This window comes from Xenopus laevis, chromosome 7S, assembly GCF_017654675.1.
Source record: "Xenopus laevis strain J_2021 chromosome 7S, Xenopus_laevis_v10.1, whole genome shotgun sequence".
Lineage (NCBI taxonomy): Eukaryota > Metazoa > Chordata > Amphibia > Anura > Pipidae > Xenopus > Xenopus laevis.
The window spans coordinates 82,858,322-82,878,179 of NC_054384.1; the positions used below are offsets into that span (position 1 = coordinate 82,858,322).

General features: G+C 41.5%; 2 protein-coding genes across 4 annotated transcripts in view; one reads left to right on the forward strand and one right to left on the reverse strand.

Annotated features, from left to right (window-relative positions):
* The window catches only part of foxj3.S (forkhead box J3 S homeolog), a 58,249-nt gene extending 52,522 nt beyond the window's left edge, over positions 1-5,727 (forward strand). For all 3 annotated transcript variants that reach the window (XM_018227916.2, XM_018227918.2, XM_018227917.2), the window contains 2 exons: positions 1,907-2,014; positions 2,475-5,727. In XM_018227916.2, coding sequence (XP_018083405.1) covers positions 1,907-2,014; positions 2,475-2,587 — 221 coding nt within the window. In that variant the 3' untranslated portion in view covers positions 2,588-5,727. The remainder of the gene's footprint in view (positions 1-1,906; positions 2,015-2,474) is intronic.
* Positions 5,728-11,587: 5,860 nt separating this feature from the next.
* efhd2.S (EF-hand domain family member D2 S homeolog) overlaps positions 11,588-19,858 on the reverse strand; it is an 11,119-nt gene continuing 2,848 nt past the window's right edge. The window contains exons 2-4 of the mRNA XM_018227919.2: positions 16,862-17,009; positions 15,206-15,340; positions 11,588-12,248 (exon numbers count right to left, since the gene is read on the reverse strand). Coding sequence (XP_018083408.1) covers positions 12,114-12,248; positions 15,206-15,340; positions 16,862-17,009 — 418 coding nt within the window. The 3' untranslated portion in view covers positions 11,588-12,113. The remainder of the gene's footprint in view (positions 12,249-15,205; positions 15,341-16,861; positions 17,010-19,858) is intronic.

Sequence of the window (19,858 nt, forward strand, 5' to 3'; positions counted from 1 at the left end):
ACTGGATTATCCTGTGTGGAACTATTTACAATTGCTGCCCTCCGATGAGGCTGCTGATGGGCAGTAACCTGCATTCATTGTTTTTGACAGTTTAAGAATATTAGGGGGGAACAATCATGAAATGACTAATCACTGAAAGGATTCCTAGCATCACATTAAAATGTTGTACAGGTATGGGATGAACCCATTTTCCAGAAACCTCCAAATTACGGAAAGGCCGTCTCCATTAGACTCCATTTTATCCAAATAATGCAAAATTTTAAAAAATATTTCCTTTTTCTCTTTAATAATAAAACAGTACTTGTACTTGATCCCACCTAAGATATAATGAACCAGCCTATTGGATTTATTTCATGTTTAATGATTTTCTAGTAGACTTAAGGTATGAAGAGCCTCAACTCGCCTTATTGGTGGAGCGCCCCTGGCGGCATATGTTCAAAACCAACACATCCACAACATTTTAGACCACAGCTGTCCTGTATGCAACCCTTGGGTGCTTCCCAGAGACATTGCTGCGATAGTAGAATTGTAGGAAAATTGCTTAGGCATTGAAGAATAACTTATTTTACATTACTAATCTCAATTACTACTCCATTACTACTCAATAACAGGGTGCCCTTCAGTACAAATTTTCAAACAAAAATTCTCGCATTGGAAATTTGGAATGGAAAAAGAAGATTATTAAAGGGAAACTATCATGAGTAATTACTGAAAGGAATCAATACATAAAATTATAAAAGTCTCTGACACATTAAAATATGATACCATCTATAAAAGACTTGTGTTATTTGATTATTTTTACTATTATTTTAATATATATAATATCCTATAATAACTACTCATCTAGGGTCTGCCCAGTAAGAAAACAGGGTTAGGGGAGGGATCATTTAAAGGAAAAGGAAAGTGTAATTTAAAGGATAAGTAAACCTTTAAAATAAGTTAATGTAAAATTGATGAGGGTGCTATTCTAAGAAATTTAGCAATTTACATTCATTATTTATTTAATTCCAAGATATTAAGGGATACATGTGCTGTTAATATAAATGAATTTTGTCGCCACCTGCTGGTCATTTTCCCACCAGTCTGACCACCAAGTAGTCAAGGAAGTTGTCAGGAGAGAGAAAGAGGCTGCTCTGATGTTCTTCTGCTTAGGAAAGATTTGAGAAAGGTTTCTAATTTTTTTCCTAAGCAGATGCTCCCAGTATAGGGGTGCGCTAAACAAAAGGGGAAGTGAGCGATGGTTTGGACAGTGTTCTCCTTGACATTATCATGCACATAGCGACTTGTTTGCACTTTGGCAAGTGTAATAACATTGGGGGCACTCTGAATGACCTTCAGGTAGGGCTTCTCGGACTTTCTAGGAAAGCAAATAGTCATTCTAATTAAATCTGAAGTATCTTCAGGCCGGGCCCCTTCACCCACCATTCTGTGCTCCCCTGGATGGGTTTGTCCCACGGTTTTGGAACCACTGCCTTTTTTTTGAAAACGGCTGAATTCTCCTTTATATTATTTAAATGAATGTGTGTGCCGCAAGTTCAGTTCCTGTGGCGCTCCCATAAGACTTGTCTCTGCCAGTGCATTGTGTTATACTTACCATGGTGCTTGGGCACCCAGGACCCTCCTCATGAGGGATTGTTAATTTTACTGAAAGCTATACAAAGTACTGTAGGCATACTGGGGCTATTGTTAACTCTGGACAAATTTGCACCATAGCAACCACTCAGATATTGACTTTTTTTATTTTTCTTCCTATAGATAATTGATGATTGCTTTTCAAGTGCATAATCACCAATAAATGAGCCCCTCTGACTGTCCCACAGTCCTTATGCTTTAGTTTTTTGTGCCTGACTCTACTCTGTGCTGCAGTGATCGTAGCATATAACCATGATATTTTTCTATTGTTTAGGTAATGTTTATATGGATTCTAGGCAAAATGTTCCTACTTCAATGATGGGACCTCCAAGTTACCCACTTATACCAACGCCAATGAGCACTACAGGGTCACATATGTCAGGTATGTAATGAGAAAAGCCAGTGTTTCTGACTTGCTAAAAATGCAGTGTAAAACCTTTTTAAAGCTAAATATTTATATGCCTCATGCTACACACATAGCAATGACTTAAAACCAAGAAGTATCAGGGAGCTGTTATATTGCTACCTACCCATTGTTCTGTTGATAGGCTGCTTGGGGGGGCTGATATTACTCCAACTTGCAGTAAAGCGTGACTGAAGTTTATGGAGCACAAGTCACATAACTGTGGGCACCATGGAAACTAGCAACATGTCTAGCTCCATTTCAGATTTCAAAATTAAATATGAAAAAAGTCTTTTGAAAAACCGATTTGAGCACAGAATTCTGCTGGAGCAGATCTATTAACTGATGTGTTCTGAAAAGAAAAACGTGTTTTCCCATGAAAGACTCCCTTTGATGTCCATGTTTTTGATATCCCCTTTGTTTCATTTTTCATCCCCAGGACACCATGGAGTAATGAACCAGCATATGATGCCATCATCAAACTTCCACATGCGCCGTCCTCTTCCTGCAGATGATATTCAAGATGACTTTGACTGGGACTCTATTGTATAGCACTATTAAACTGGTTTACTGTCTTGTGTCCCTTGCTATTCATATAAGTGGCCATGAATGTGATGACAAAAGGTAGAAATATCCAAATAATGAAAGCTAAACTGCTATCGATGTTCACTTTGATGACAATCAAAACTATACTTTACTTAGCAGGATAAATGAAATGAATGGTTTGAGTTGACCCCGTAAAAAAAAAAAACAAACCCGTTTGTTTCGCTGGTAAGCTGCCGTCGCTCATTATCGTTATGTGATTTAGACCGCTTGTTTGGCTTTGTGTTTACTAATGTCAGCCACAAGTGTCATATTGAAATCTGGATCGATTCTCACTCCTTTAGGAATATCAGCATTTCACACCTTTCGTAGTACCAAACCATGGAAACAACTGCTGCACATCAGGCTTTAGAATGGATCTCTTCATTGTATTATTTATATACCCTTCTCTGTTGCTTTTTAGTTGTACATTTGTGAGGGAATCTTTCGTTAAGCTTTCACTGCCATTTTGAAGGACAGCTAGTGAACGAGCTAGGGTATGTTGTGCCTTCAGCGGCAACTGCACAATGCAGACTGATGTGTCAAGGTTGCCATTTGCCCACATGTCCCTTTTTATGTACTTGAGACTTTCATTTAAGTGATGGCTTATATATAAGCTCATCAAGCGCTGACTGCTGCTTTCTTGCAGCAAAATATGCTTTTTGTAATGTAAAAGGAAAAATATACATACTCTTTGTATATCCTCCATTAAGGCTCTAAGACTTTGAATCAGACAATGGCATATTAATGGAACTGAACATACTTCGCTGCTTATTTGCTTTCTTGTTGGTACAGCTCAAAATGCACGATATCCTCAAAAGTATCCGGAGCATCTCATTCAAGGAGCAAGGGTAATAATATAGTGTTGGTCTTCCCAACAGCCTGTGCTCTTTTGGAAAGATCTCTTATTAGATGTTGGGGGATTTGCTTCCTTTTGGCCACAATAGTTTTAGTGGATTTGCGCACTGATGTTGCTATCAGGTCTGGCTTACATTCCCTGGACTGATGAATGACGCTCCTGCCTGTTTACATAAGGCTCACTAAATTTAGCGGCAAAGGAATTGGAGAACAGTCCTTGTCCATAGACGACCAGTTGGGTTCAACTTATATATTCAAAACAGTTTTGTATGGACTGTGCTATATGCATGGGGGCATATAGGATTGGAAGTTTGTCTTGAGTGGAGCCAGAGATTCAGTGGACCATTCTTCCACCAAACCTAGTTGACGTTATGCATTCATCACTTTGGGTAATGCTTTTCCCCTGCCTCAGTGTCAAGTAGTTGCATCCTTTTTACCAATATCTGTTGATGTTAGGCTTGGGTGCATCTGCTTGCTCCTAGGAAAAATCCCATGCTCCTGAAAACTATGTTGTTTCCAAAGAAGTGGTCCAACCGAAGAAATGCCAGGGGATGTCCAGATGCTTTGAGCTATACAGTGTATTTCTGAGCACTTGCTGGTGTACTTTTGCAGCTAACTATAGACATCTTCCTATACCAACGCACAAGGAATAATTCTAAATATGCAGAAAAGACATATCAGTGCCTTTAATATACCCTCCTTCCTTACTGCCTATTTAGGAGCCACTAAATGGAAGATAAATCCCACTAGAGTATGTTTCCTTTAATTTATCCACAACTTTTGTTCAGAAGAACAGTACCAATGCCCTAGTGCTCCAGCTGCATTTTCTCCATGTATTTTATTCTTTCTAAGGCATCTCATAGGAAATATGTTGTGTAATGTATTTATTAGACCTATGGTACATGGGCTTTTATTCAGCTGCCAGAGAAGCCACCGAATATGGCTGTGCAACATATTATTTACTTGAATGGAATCATCGACAGGTGGCTTATTCACATTTGGGCCCGTCACCACTAGGAACAGACCCGTTCCATTCAAGTAAATGACCAGCGGCATAACCTCACTCTTGGCAGAGAATAAACCCCTTGCACCGTGGGCCTTACAGACAGTCATGTTACCATACAAAGTTCGATGGTGACTTTCTAAAAATTGATTTATTTTTTTTCGTTGTCGTTTACAAAAATATATACTTTTGCCCTTAGTACAGATGAATACATTTGTTGCTGAAATTCTTTTTTTTTTTTTTTTTTTTTATAGAGAATCAATGGCAGTAAATACAGTCTTGATATTTTAAAACATTTTATGATATAAGAACAATGTGTCAGATTTAAATGTAATAGTAAAATTTGTTGTATTCATACTTGTTTATTTTGCCTGGGGAGTAATTTAGCCACACCAACAGGCATTTTAATCTGTCCTTTACCAATGCCATCTTTCCACAACCAATGCTGCCAGCACACCTCACATATTTTATTACTTGTAGGCTTACATTCCATCCACTGAACCATTGCTCCATGCACGAAGTGCATTCTTACTGCATGGAACAATGCGCCTCTGGGCACTTTAAGCACATTTGGATGGGGTAAGGGGCACTTTGCACCTTGCTGGTTGTTTTGTATCTAACTCCAGTATTTGTAATGGCTTTCAAGCCTACGCGCCACCTAGTTAGCAAGAGGCCCGGAAACAAGGTGCTGACTAAAGCTTTATCTATTTGTTCATTCATTCTTATCAAAATGTTTAGACTGACAAGAAGTGAACAGGAGAAGCTGTGAAAGTTCATGCCCCCTAGTCTCCCATTGGACTCCGTATGTCTCTTTGCATTACATTTTAATATAATGTGGCTCTCAAATATGGTAACCTGGCTAATGAGCACAACACCTAGAAAAAGTTGGTAAGTACTAGCCTTAGATTCCCCCTGAACGCAAACTCCATTTTCTCCCACCATGTAGCCTCTGGGAGTGCATAGAGGATATGAACAAGGGTGTATTTATGGTTAATTGACCTTAATCTTCACCATTTATAAACCGTATATAGTAGGGATGCACCGAATCCACTATTTTGGATTCGGCCGAACCCTCGAATCCTTTGCGAAAGATTCAGCCGAATCTGAACCCTATTGCATAATGCAAATTCGGATTCGGTTCGGCCGGGCAGAATCCAAATCCTGTTGATAAAGACCGAATCCTGAATTCGGTGCATCCCTAGTATATAGCTCAATACTTTCTGCATTGGCCCAGTAAAAGCTTGTCCGGGTTTAGATCTGTATGGTGCTAACCGAATTCTTCTCTCCGCCCTAAATATATATAAATATATATAGTAGGGCTTCCCCATTGTGCATTAGTGCAACTTCCCAGTTTTTCCACCTATTATTAATTTAATTACCAGTACTCCAGTATAATTGTGCCTCATTGAATCCTAAAATGGGCACAAGTTTTAGGTGCAAGGGAAGGGGAGGCACACAGGCAGGACATGGAGGTGCACTCTTCTTCAGGTGTATCACATGGAGCCTTGTACCTACTGCCTCCTCGAGGGAGCGATTTCTCTAGAATAGATAGGCTCAAGAGTTCTCTGTATGGCCTATAGCACTGCCCTTATTGATCAGAAAGGAGCCCTAGTGCCTGGGTGTTCGAGTGCAATATCGTCCCTTTTCAAACTTTTGCAAATGTTTACATTTCTTTCTTGGTCTTTAATGTTTTATTGTCAGTTATTGTATGTTTGAAATTGTTGATTTCTTCTTTATCAAAATATCCTGGTAGAAATGATATAATGTATATACATCGAGATATTCAAGTTCAGTATTGTGTCCAATGAAATCTACAGGGCAGTGTCAAAATGCAATTGATTTCTGGTACTAAGACTGCACCTAACAGTAGAATTGATCTTGTATGAGTGTGTTCTAACAGTGGAGCCAATGCATTTAGAGCTACAAGATGCTCAGGGCAGTGCAATACGAGTGAGGACTAAGAGGCACTTTATTGTAATGCTGTTACTTAGCTAGGCAGAACTATGTTTAGAACTCCATGGTCACCTCCATATTGGTTTCCAGTGGACTGGATAATTTCATTTCCATGAGCCCCTGTGCTCCCATAGTCTCCAATGTTGCACTCCGTTGCAGGCACTGCACATGAGCGAGTAAAAAGTGTCAGACTTGCTGGTCTGTTTGTAGTGCTGCTTTGTTGTGTCAATGCACCCCTCTCTACCATTCATTTGAATGGGAAATGTGCTGCCTATAGTTGATGATGATGATGTTGGCGTTCCCTTTGGGGGCACTATATTAACTTATATACACAGGTGTACAGCAGCCCCGACCCTCCTACCACCTCCCAGACGTTTGCATATCAGAAAAATGATATTGGGATATCTGGTATCTTCTAGTTTAACCCCTTGCCTGCCAGGGCTCTTTTATCTTACTCCGCTGCGTTGCCAAAAATCAATGCACGAGACAAAGAATAACCCACAATGGGAAATTCTTCAGTCAGGACCATGTTTTTTAAAATGATTTAGCTTTTTATTCAGCGGCTATCCAATTTGTAATTTCAGCAGCGACTTGGTCGTAAAGATGACCTTGAAGTTAAACCACCTGCCCTGAAGGCAGTAACGACTAAAATGGTGTTTAACAATAAATCCTGTTGTTTAAAATAAATCCTTCTCATCTGCAGCACCAAGCAGTGGGTTGCCAAAACCATTGATTGATCTAAGCCAGTGATCCCCAACCAGTAGCTCGCGAGCAACATGTTGCTCTCCAACCCCTTGGATGTTGCTCCCAGTGGCCTGAAAGCAGGTGCTTATTTTTGAATTCCAGGCTTGGGGGCAAGGTTTGGTTGGATAAAAACCAGGTGTACTGCCAAACCAAGCCTCAATGTAGATGGACAATCCACATAGGGGCCACCAAATGGCCAATCACAGCCCTTATTTGGCACCCCAGGAACATTTTTCATGCTAGTGTTGCTCCCCAACTCCTTTTACTTCTGAATGTTGCTCACGGGTTCTAAAGGTTGGGGATCCCTGATCTAAGCAAAGTGTTAAATGGATATAATTTATTCTATCATATATATATATATTTGTATCCTTTTAAAATGCTTCGCTGATTTAATTGAAATCATGTTCAAGTATAAAAATGATCCTGGGGGATTTTAGTGTGACCAGCAGTCAATCTATGCTCAATCACTCACATGCGGGCTCTGGCACCTTCACCCCAAACTACGAGGCAGCGCTTACAGTGGACACCTGAAAATCTGGCACTTGGTATGCCAGGCCTAGATCAGTGCTGTTGTTCTATAATGACTGATACCTGGCACAGACTTTAAAGGAGAATTCAACCCTAACATTAAAAAAAACCCAACCCTACATAGACCCCCCCTCCCTCCTCCCCCCAGCCTAAGTGTTACACCGGCACAATGCCCCTAACATTTTACTTACCCCTCAGTGCAGATTCAGGCATCGGAGTTCACGGGCTCCATCTTCTTATCTTCGGAATGAGACCGACGCATCCGCAGTTGGAGCAATTATCTGCTTCACGGCAACTGTGCATGCGCTGAAAATTGCCAAAATGCTATTCTCATTCCGAAGATTACCAAAGCGTTTGAAGATGGCGCCCATGAACTCTGATGCCTGAATCTGCACTGAGGGGTAAGTAAAACGTTGGGGGCATTTGCCCGGGGTAACACTTAGGGGAGGGAGGGGGTTGATGTAGGGTAGGGGGGTGGGGTATTTTAACTTTAGGGTTTAGTTCTCCTTTAAATCTCTGCCAATAAATCCATCAGTAGAAATCCAGTTTATTGGATAACTACAAAATCACTTTGGGTATCAAAAGTTCTCTATGTTCAGCAGATACGAAGCACAACTCAATGGCCGCCTCCACCCCCAATTTACATCCTAACATGAGCATTGTACTGCCGCTCTCTAACCTGTTTTCTTGCCTGCCATCTTGAATCCCCTCCGAGGCCCACGCAGATGTGCAAAGAACCCGAGAACTTTCCAGCGTTAACAGTCCCTCTGGCATTTGTGGCAAATAGTGCGTCAGTGCGTTTTATTGTACGTCTTTGTAAATAAAATAAAAAAAGTTAAAATTGTCATGTTTTAAGGCACGAAGCGAAGCTCTAGGAAGGATCTTTCAATAGGTATAGATTATTTTGATATTGTTCATGAAAAGGATGATGATATATGTGTACATATCTATATTGTATATATGTGATGAACATGGATTTGGCTCTTTTTGTGCAACACTACCTTTTCTCTGTACTGCTGTTCTACAGTCAGTGTTTTAATGTTTATACCTTTTTTTTGTTATTGCACGGTTTATTACATTTGCTGGATAAGATGCGGCGCACACTCCTGTACCATTGCAGTGCTGTGCCGTTATAACAAGTGTCATTAGGATTGTTGCTGACAGACCTGATATGCATGAAGGGCACTTAAAAAAAAAATAATAAAAAAACAAAAACATGCTAACAGATTTCTTTACATGCTGTGATGTGACCATTTGTTCTGCTGAATCTCCTGTTGACAATTTCTCATATGGAATGTAGACTTAGGGGCACGTTTATCAAGGGCTGAGGTCGGAGATGTAGTAAAGCTGACGGGAGCAAGTCGACCTTCCCCTCCATCTATGTACAATGCGTCTATTACGATCTGGGAGAATTCATTTGAATTGACCAGAAGGTTCATTTCTCCAGCTGAAGTCCAATGGAATTCTAATTTTAGGAAATGAATATTCTTTTTTTTTTTTTTTTTGTTTCTTAAAAAAAAACTTGCCCCTTAAAGGGATTCTGTGATGATTTTTATGGTATAATTTTTATGACTAAATTACACTGTGTACAATGCAATTTATTCATTATACAATTTAAAATGTTATTCTTAAGCCATTAAATGTTTTTTTTTGTTGTAATTTTGGTGTGTAGGCCGCCATATCTGGTCGTTGTGCCTGATCTTGTACTTTCAAAAAGAGCCAGCACTTCACAATGGAACTGCTTTCAGATAAGCTATTATTTCTGCTTTCAGATAGGCTATTATTTCTCTCACTCAGAAGGAGGTGGTTGGGCTTGGGTGTTTTACTTTTGAGTGCTGTTTTCATATTCATCACTAGGTGGGGCATGGGAGCATTTTTAGCAATGCATGTGTCAGGGACCTGTTATCTGGTTACCTGTCCATTGATGGGCTGCTGTTGTGATCTCACTTCAACATGCAGTGAAGAGTGAAGTGTTTATTAGAGAACAAGTCACGTGGCTGAGGGCATCTGCAAACTAAGAACATGTCTAGCCCCATATCAGATTTTAAAATGTAATACAAAATTTTGAAAAATTGATTTAGATGCAGGATTGTGCTGAAGGAGAACTATTAACTAATGTGTTTAGTAATAAAAGATGTTTCACTGTGACAGAATCACTTAACGCTTTGCCTGCCAAGCACATATGGGGTACTTGCTGGCTGGCAAGTGCTCTAAGTGCCAAGAACATATCTAATACGTTCTACCCTTTAAGAGCAAAAACCCACCTAGGCAATGTGCCAACTTTAGGAAAGGTTTGTGGCTTGGTGCTTTGGAGTAGAAAGACATACATACCCAATTTGGATTCAGGAGACTGTGTACTTTCTGAAAATATATGGTTTTCTCTGGTGAATGTACTTTTTTTTTTTATACCTTTGCACCCCACAAAAAGCTGTAAATGTGTTGATTTTGCAGTACCTGAAATGACAGACCATGATGTAAAAAAGGTTAAAAAAAATGGTGGTTGATCCCAATGTTATTATAGGGAAAAAAGATAAAATACAGGAAGGCTGGTATTTTTTTGAAAAGGTGGCAACCCTAGTCCTCAACCTTTTTCTTTTTTGAGCCACATTTAAATATTAAAAAGAGTTGGGGAGCAACACAACCATAAAAAAAGTTCCTTGGGTTTCAAGTAAAGGCCATGATTGGCTATTTGAAGGCCCCCATGTTGACTGGTAGCCTACAGGAGGCTCTGTTTTTTATGCAACCAAAACTTCCTTCCAGGTCAAGTGTGGAATTCAAAAATAAGCACCTGCTTTGTGACCACCGGGAGCAACATCCAATGGGTTGGTAATCACTGATATATATACTGTATATTATTTTTACTTCTTATATTTACAAGCATCTGTTATATTATATAGGCACAATGGCTGGTATTGTACAACCACCGTTAAACAAGCCTCGTATGGTATTGTCTACTCTGTTTGAAACATCCCAATGCCTCTCCTGGCAGTGCTCTTATTAGTCTGCAGGTGACTGGACCGGTGGCAACAGAAGTAATTTCAAGCCATTATCACAGAGGCAAAACGAGAAATTGCCCGATGTACTATTGCCCCTAAGGTATTATGGATATGAACTGGGATCCTTCCAAAGCAGATTATGCAATGATTTAGTGATGTCTTAATTACAGGTCCACCTATTTAGGGGACTCCATTTCTTCTTGCTATTTATATATGCAGGCAGTGTTGGACTGGAACACCAGGAGCCCACCCAAAAGCCTTAGACCAGGTGCCTACTCACTCAGCCTTTATTCTCCTAGTTTCTTTTCTTTACATACTATAATCTATAATCCCATTTATTTAGCCTCTTTGTTCTAATACAAATAGGGAATGACCATGAAATAGGCCAAATGTTTAGCAGCATGAGGTCCCACGGGAGTTTTCCTGGTATCCCGATGGGCCAGTCCGACACTGTATCCAGGAAATAGATCTCATTGGACAATGAAGAAATCATAAAATCACCTTCTGCTGCACTTCAGCCAATAGCTAATGAACTTCACTGTTTCCACATATTATTTCCCAGTGTTTTGTCTTCCTTTTTCCTAGTCGTCCCCTTTTATTTGCCACCTGATTACTACAAGTGAGTTGTGATATTCATCTGGATCAGCCAGAAGTAGTAGAATAGAAATTGTAGGATTGAACGTCATGAGTTTGGACTTCTCACACAATGGTGTTTAGGTCCCCTAAATAAAGGTAACGCCTCTAACAACCGAGAACACATTCATGTACCCGACTCATTTTTGAGTCCCACCTTCCTCTGCGGCCCTTTGAATCCTGCCCAAAAGAACTGAACTGGGCTCCTGGGGGCCCTACTGTAACGATGGGAAGAAAAACAACGCCACATCAATATCATTGTACAATTTTTATTAATGCTCTTTCATTTACCATCAAGACAACCTGTGGTGATGGGTTCACTTTACATCATGTATATTTATACTTTATGAAGATAAAACACTACAAAAATATTCACCAAAATAAGTCACACAATGTGTTTCTCTATATCAGGCGTCTGGATTTCAGCGATCACTTACCCCCGCTGTACAAACTGGGAATTGTATTTCCCAACTGAAGGGCCGTGACACAGAAATACCTGCTTTTTTAGGTACAATTTCTATATAAAGTCCACTTGTTAGAAAGAAGCACTTTCAGTGTTGCCTGGATCCCCTTTTTTTATTTACATGATTGACCATAATAAAATAAAATGCAATAAAATTACATAAAAAAATATTGTGTCTGCAACTGAAAAATAAAAAATGGATTTGCTAATAAAATGGTTCACTTTATTGGTCCGTTAAACCTTGAGCGATAAATTAGAGATCTTTATAATATATGTATATTTGTTTCTCTGCATGCTATGAAAATATTCCACTCTGCTTTATGGCTTAAAGGCAGATTGCAGGTCTTTAAAGGCGGCTTTCCGTTGTTCTTTCTTTTCTGCTTGTCTCTTCTTTTCCTCTTGTTCTGCTTTGATCTCTTGTTCGAATCGGCTCCCGTGATTGATGGCCTGTACCTGCATCATTGAACAAAAAACAGGATAAATGTGTTTCTGTTATAGGAACGGGGATCAGGCCAGTTTGAGAAGCTAAAGTCCATGCAAACCCCGTGTTCGCTTTCAGTAATAATGTCAAGTGCCCTTCATAACGATAACAATCTCTTTGCCTTGTGCAAAGCTCGGAGCAAATGACTGTGAGGTTTTTTTTTTCCGTAGAAGATAACGTTTTATTGCTTGTGTCTAAACTTGGTTATGCAGATTAGGGTTAAACCTTTCGGTTCAGTATTTGGCCAGGTAGTTTGTAGAGGACTGAGCTCATATGTATGGATCTGGTGGGGTTCTAACATAGTGAATAGTGCATATTATACTGACGTAGAACTGTGCCAAGTCCAGCTCATCATTTAAAGTAGAACTAAAATGTAACTAAAGAAGTAGCTAGAAATGTTGTACATTATGTTTTGGGCTTCTGTACCAGCCCAAGGCAACCACAGCCCTTTAGCAGTAAAGATCTGTGTCTCCAAAGATGCCCCAGTAGCTCCCCATCTTCTTTTCTGCTGATTCACTGCACATGCTCTGTGCTGCTGTCACTTACTGAGCTTAGGGACCCACTCACAATATACAGTACACATAGAATAGAAATGTCACAATATAAGGCTGATTAGTAATTAATACAGATAATTACTACACGGCAGCACAGAAACCGGTGCAATTAGCATCAGAATTTAATAATCAACCTTGTAGCATCATCTTATATTACAGGCCAACCTTATTTTCTGCTTGATAGTGACGAGCCCTAAGCTTAGCTTCTCAACAGCTGCTCAGAGCCCACTGAGCATGTGAATGTTAGTGGGCTCTGAGCAGCTTGGCTAACAGAAGATGGTGACCCCCTGTGACAAGTTTGAAGTCCTGGATCATTGCTGCTATTGACAAGCTGAAACTTTAGGCTGGTGCAATAAGTTCAGTATATAAAATATGGCATTTTTAGCCACATTCATTTTTAGGTTTTAGTTCTCCTTTAACACAAATCAAGTGATTTATTAGGAGTTCCATTTGCAGTGCCAGTGGGTCCCTGAGGCGGCTGCTATTAGGGACATCGACGTGTCTCTTGCAGCTGTCAGACTCCTGTGTCCCGAGAGAGAGGACAGGTTGCAAAGCAATAGGGAAACCTTATTTACAGCCACTGTGCTTAATTCATCCACATGGTGCATATGATGGCTCCCTTGGCTAACAGAAGAGTGGGTCAGGAGCTGTTATTATAGAGCAACCTGCTCATTACCTTTAATACCTGTGTGGGAGAGTTGGGTTGCTGGCTTCAGTTGTTTGGGTCATCACCAGGACTGCTAAACTAATCATTTCCCCGGCTTCACAATGGAGGAAATTCACTAAAGGTCAAATTTTCGCATGGGAAGGCTCCGCCACACTTCACACCTCTGTCAGACATTTATTAGCAGCACATACGCTAATTTGCAAAATTACGTCTCACCCAGCAAATATTCACCAGTGTGACAGTCAGGGCTGGAACTAGGAGTAGGCACCTGCCTAGGGCGCAAAGTTGGGGGGGCACCAGGCACGTACCTGCTCTGTCGCCTACCCCATGTCCCGTCCTGTCTCTCCCCGGCCGCTGCTGTAATTTTAGTGCATAATGCGCTGCTGCACATGTCCATATGCGCACAGTGTATGTCTCTCCCCGGCCGGCTGCTTTAATTCCTGAGAGTAAATGTGCTTCTGCGCATGCGCACACCAGCGCAGTTTCATGCATGAGTGCAGTTTTGCGCATGCGCAATGGAACGAGCTGTCAGCCGGCGCCGTGGCCAGTCAGGTTGCCTAGGGCGCCTGGCCGTGTTGGCCCGGCTCTGGTGACAGTGCTTTCGCTACCGTTCATTTCTGCCTAGCAAACTTCATTATCACACTTACGCTTAGGTCAATTTGAATAGGGAGGGTACATATAGGTGATATATATATATATATATATATGTCTATGTTGGTGAAATTGCTTGAAGTGGCCACTTATTATTAAAACTGTCCAAGGAAGCAAAATAAAGACAAAATAGATCCTCTAATGCCTTAGACATGAGCCCACCCTAAAACAAATGTGGCATGACTTTCAAATAGTTAAAAAATATATATTTCACCATTACGACTTTAAAAATATGAAAAAAACACCAGCATTTTGTCTATTTATAACTTTTCAGCATACAGGATATGATGTCACTGACATAAGATTGAGGAGGATGTAACTTCATATTATCAGTTCGGCAGGTATAACCTGGTGAAGGGAAACTCTGGCAAAAGGGTTAATGGAATGGAAAATTCTCGCTTTAGTAAATTTGCGGAGTAGCGATCGAAAATTCGCCTGGTGAAAGGGTGCGAAACTTCGTTAGCGTTGAGCTCTTTCGCTAGGGAATTGTCCTCTATGCCTGTTAGTAAATTGGCAATGTCCCTACGATTTTTTTCTGGCTAATTTTTGCTAGGGACGGCGACTTTAGTAAATTTGCCCCGTTGCGTCAGAGCAGCGTTTGTTTCATAATCTGCATTCAGCTACTGACTGTATATTAGGGATGCAACGAATCCACTATTTTGAATTCGGCCGAACCCGAATCCTTCGCGAAAGATTTGGCTGAATACCGAACAAATCCTAATTTGCATATGCAAATTAGAGGTGGGAAGGGGAAATCCTCCCCTCATTCTGAAGGATTCCAGCTTTTTTTGCGGGTAACCCCCTGGTACCCGAGCCTATGCAGGACTCTACTGCACAAAGCAATGTTGCAGAAATGAGAGAAGCCAGTACAGCAACACTGGGCAGATGGTCGATATAAAACTGCCATTTATTGCAAAATAAATAAATAAATAAAAGCAATGAATCCTGGAAGCAGCAGGCCAAAAACAAATGATGCATTACACACAATTCTACCATCTGCCAAACATCCACAATAATAAACGTATAAAATGGGGTTTATTCATGGGGATATTCCTACCTTAGCCTCAAAAAAGCTTTTGGCTCCTTTTACACCTTCAATAGAGACGTCAATCTCAGAGAGTCGCGCCAGAGCGTGCAGCCCGCTGTCTTCCTCCAACTCCCCGGCAGCCGCCTTGCGGAAGATTAGAAGGAACTTCAAAAGAGAAAGAGAGGAGAGTTTCAGTGGTTTCGGGCACATGGATACAAAATGCTTGGAGGCATTGCACTGTATATAATTAGCAGACGCCATGATTAGGGCTTATTGTGCTGCATCTGGAAGACCAGTGACTGCATGGAATGCATGTTGTGTCCATTCTGTTTGAGCCAAATTCATATTTGTGAGGGTGAGTTTAAACAGAACTTTACATGCTTCAAGACTGGTGAATTTTAAAGGACAATAAAAGTAATATTTACTGTATATTTGCATATTGTCATAAATATCATTGCTTACATCCTACTGAAATTTAAGGTCGACTGCCTGACCAACCACAATTCTAACCAATTCTGCCAGTACTTCATAAAACCAGCTAACGAGGCTGGATCATCAGATTTGGTGGGTAAAACCAGAAGCTGCTCATTGCAGTCATTAAGATATAGGTTGGCAATGCTCAATGTAGGGGAGAATAACACATCTAACCATCCTCAGTGTTCCTGTTAATAGCACCAATGTATTTCTCTGACACTTTCTCAGTACAAACTGTCCTGACATTTCCAGCAGAAAAAAGACTGCAATTATCTTTCATCCCAGGGCAATGCAGAAAACCAATGTCAATTTCCACTGCTTATCACAAAGACGGGCAATGCCAGGCTCTTCAGAAGCTGTTCAAGCACAACTGCCAGCACTGCCAATATTCTCTTGTATAAAATGGGCAGATCAGAGGAGATCTTTTTCTGCCCTACAAGGAATCAAATTTCACCAAGTAAATATGTTTGTGCTCCAGAACTTCAGCAAGAGATGTCGAACCAGAATAAACACCATTGCACTTATGTGCCTTATGTGTTACATGCTATAGTACATTTACTCATAGGACAATCATTATAGGCTCTATAGCACAAAGGCGGTGTACCTTCCTAAACTATCATGGCTTGTACTGTGCCATACTCTGCCTGCCCTATGCTCCCTGTGTGTACCATACTCTGCTTGCCCTATGCTCCCTGTGTGTGCCATACTCTGCCTGCCCTATGCTCCCTGTGTGTGCCATACTCTGCCTGCCCTATGCTCCCTGTGTGTGCCATACTCTGCCTGCCCTATGCTCCCTGTGTGTGCCATACTCTGCCTGCCCTATGCTCCATGTGTGTACCATACTCTGCCTGCCCTATGCTCCCTGTGTGTGCATTACTCTGCCTGCCTATACTCCCTGTGTGTGCCATTCTCTGCCTGCCCTATGCTCCCTGTGTGTGCCATACTCTGCTTGCCCTATGCTTCCTGTGTGTGCCATACTCTGCCTGCCCTATGCTCCCTGTGTGTGCCATACTCTGCCTGCCCTATGCTCCCTGTGTGTGCCATACTCTGCCTGCCCTATGCTCCCTCCCTTTTTAATGCCAGGACTGCTCCATAACCATTCTGTAATTCACTCCGACATGCTGAGTGGGAGAGGTGGGTATAAAATGACTGCATACTTGTCTTCCTTATGGCAAAATGTTATTTTGTAAGGGTCAGGGAACAGTGCCTCACCTCCCTGAAGCTGAGTTTCCCATCAAAATCTTCATCCACTTCTTTGATCATATTTTTGAGTCCAAGATGTGTCTGCGGAGCTCCCAGCTTCTCCATCATGAGTTTCAACTCCATGAGGTCAATGAAGCCATCATGACCCGCATCAAACCTGTTGCATGAGATGGGGGGGGGGGGAAATGCACAATTGTACAATCAATGAACACTTTCATTAAAGTGATAACTACACATTCAGTGTGCTAATTGGTGCAAGGCACATACAGTTAGACAGAGTGGGCCCGGTATGATAGAACTGAATTTCTAGCCCAGCACAGTTCAGCGGATCAGAGTGATAGCCCCTGTTTGATGCTAAGCCAGGGACAATTAGCTTGTCAGTAACAGTGACAAGCTCCTATCATTTAAAGCAATGTGTCAGTATCACTTTAAGAGCATATGCTGCTATTTTCACACTCCCTTTCACTGGGATGTGTATCAACTGATGATACTGCCACAATTTCTTGTCTTTTTTGTCTTGACAATGTAAAGCGTAAATGAGGGGGAAGAACAATAATGATCCCTCGCTGCAGCGTATTTCCAAGCTATTTTTACCACCCCCCATTACAAGCTTTATAAAACCCTATTGATGTCAGTTGTTTAATGCAGTGGATTTCTTTGGATTCCTGGCAACATTATAACAGTTCATCAATAGCATTTATTTGTAATCAACAAGCACACGCTGTAATTACACCGTCCCTCTATAAGTACCTACACATGTCACAGTATATACCCAGCCGACTGCACTCAACTCAAGGGAGAGCAACACTGAAATAAATCTATAGGAAAATAGAAATTTTCAGGGAACAGGGGCAGGGGGTGCAGATAGAACTCCGCGGTGCAGCTCGAGCCGACTTGCGACGAAATGCATGCGACGTATCAGATGTTCTGAAGATACAGGAAGGAGAAATCGCAGGTAAGAATGACATTTATCCGACTGTCGGATGAAAATGAAGAGTGCAACTTCCTGTATCTACAGAACACCCGACACGTCGCATGCGTTTCGTCGCCTTGCAACGTGTTGGCTCGAGCTGCACCATGGAATTCTACACTAAAATGGAGTGTCCAGATTTCACAAGAACCAATCAGGAGGGCCCACGAGAGAGATTTTACAAGGAGGGTAAAATATTGCCCATGTGACATCTGACTTTGCTAGATGTCCCCTCACATCTAGCATTGGCTAACACATTGGCTAACAGCAAGGTTACAGATATAAACTGTCATAGTTCTAACCATAGCTAGGCTGAGTGCCCTGTCACTGCCCCAGGTCCCTCTAGAGAAGCCAGTCCCACTATTCTAAAAGAACTGCATTGAAGGAAATGCCACTCACTTTTCTCTCGTTTAAAAAAACAGAACAGAAAACAGTCACTGTCATTTCTAGGGAATGGAATGAACCAAATCGACCAAATCCCAGAATTTAGTACATGCTGAGCAAGTGCCGGGCCCTAACAATGTAGGGACAATTCATCTTTTTATGGGTGTCAGGGTCACTGACCCCAGCACACAACACTTGCTATTGCAGGTCAGAAACCATAACTCGAATAATCAACTGCCAAGTTTCCCCCTTTAGACATTGCACTGCAGAAGGGTAATGGCGTCTCTTGGGTACCTGACACTAAAATAAACCTGTTGCTTCACACCCCTCAGTTTAGGAGTAGATGTTGAACGGACTCACAGACGGTTGGGGGAATCGCTGCTCATTATGGAATCAGCCCACCTCCACGTTCAAAGGGCGAGACATTGTACAGCCCCACGGTTTCTTTCTACTTAGATTTCAGACGCAGCCATACTGGCATCATCAGCCTATCTCCCGTGCAAGGTTCCTATTTGTATGGTTATACAGGTATGGGATCTGTTATCCGGAATTCCATTATCCAGAAACCTCTGAATTACAGAAAGGCTGTCTCCCATGGACTCCAATATAATTATAATCAAAATAATCAAATCCAAATTTTTAAAAATGATTTCCTTTTTCTCTGTAATAATAAAACAGTACCTTGTACTTGATCCCGTTTATAATATTATTAATCCCTATTGGAAGCAAAACCAGCCTAATGGGTTTATTTAATGTTTAAATTATTTTTTAGTAGACTTAAAGAAGAATTCAACCCTTTACCAAATAACCCCTACCCCCCACCCCACGTAGACCCCCCTCCCTCCTCCCCCCCCCACAGGGAAATGCCCCTAACTTTTTACTTACCCCTTGGTGCAGAGTCAGGCATCGGAGTTCCCCGCAGCCATTTTCTGGGTCTTAGGTAAGTTGAGACAGAGATCAGCGAAGTGGCGAATGCGAAGTTGGAACAATTTACCGATTTGCAACAACTGCGCATGCGTCAAAATGGACGGAATTTGCCAATGTGCCGGAAGAAGACACGAAGTCCCGGAAGATGGCTGTGGTGAACTCTGATGCCTGAATCTGCACCGAGGGTTAGTAAATAGTTAGGGGCATTTCCCTGTGGGGGAGGGGGCAGCTAGACTGGGGGAAGGAGGGAGGGGGGTCTACGTGGGGTGGGGGGGGGTAGGGTTTTTTTGGTAAGGTTTGCATTCTCCTTTAAGGTATGAAGATCCAAATTACAAAAAGATCCGTTATCCGGAAAATACCCCAGGTCCCAAGCATTCTGGATAACAGGTCCCGTACCTTTATCAGTTCACTGGATCAGTCGCTATGCAAAACACAACAGACACACAGTGAAAGCATTGTGGATTCCTGGAGAGCAGATGTTTGTAATATCAGTAGTGAGAGTGACTACATGCTCTCCTTGCACACTAGTGAGCTGCACGCTTGTGTCACTTCTGTAGGAGAAAATACAAGTGGATGGAATATCTAATTCGAGATGCAGAAAGCAAATGCTGTAGCTATTAAATATCCTTATAATGCTCCGTAGGGCACATCTCATATTCAACACACACACTTACATTGATTGGATACGTGTTGTACAGGTTTCCAAGATTTTACAGCACACATTT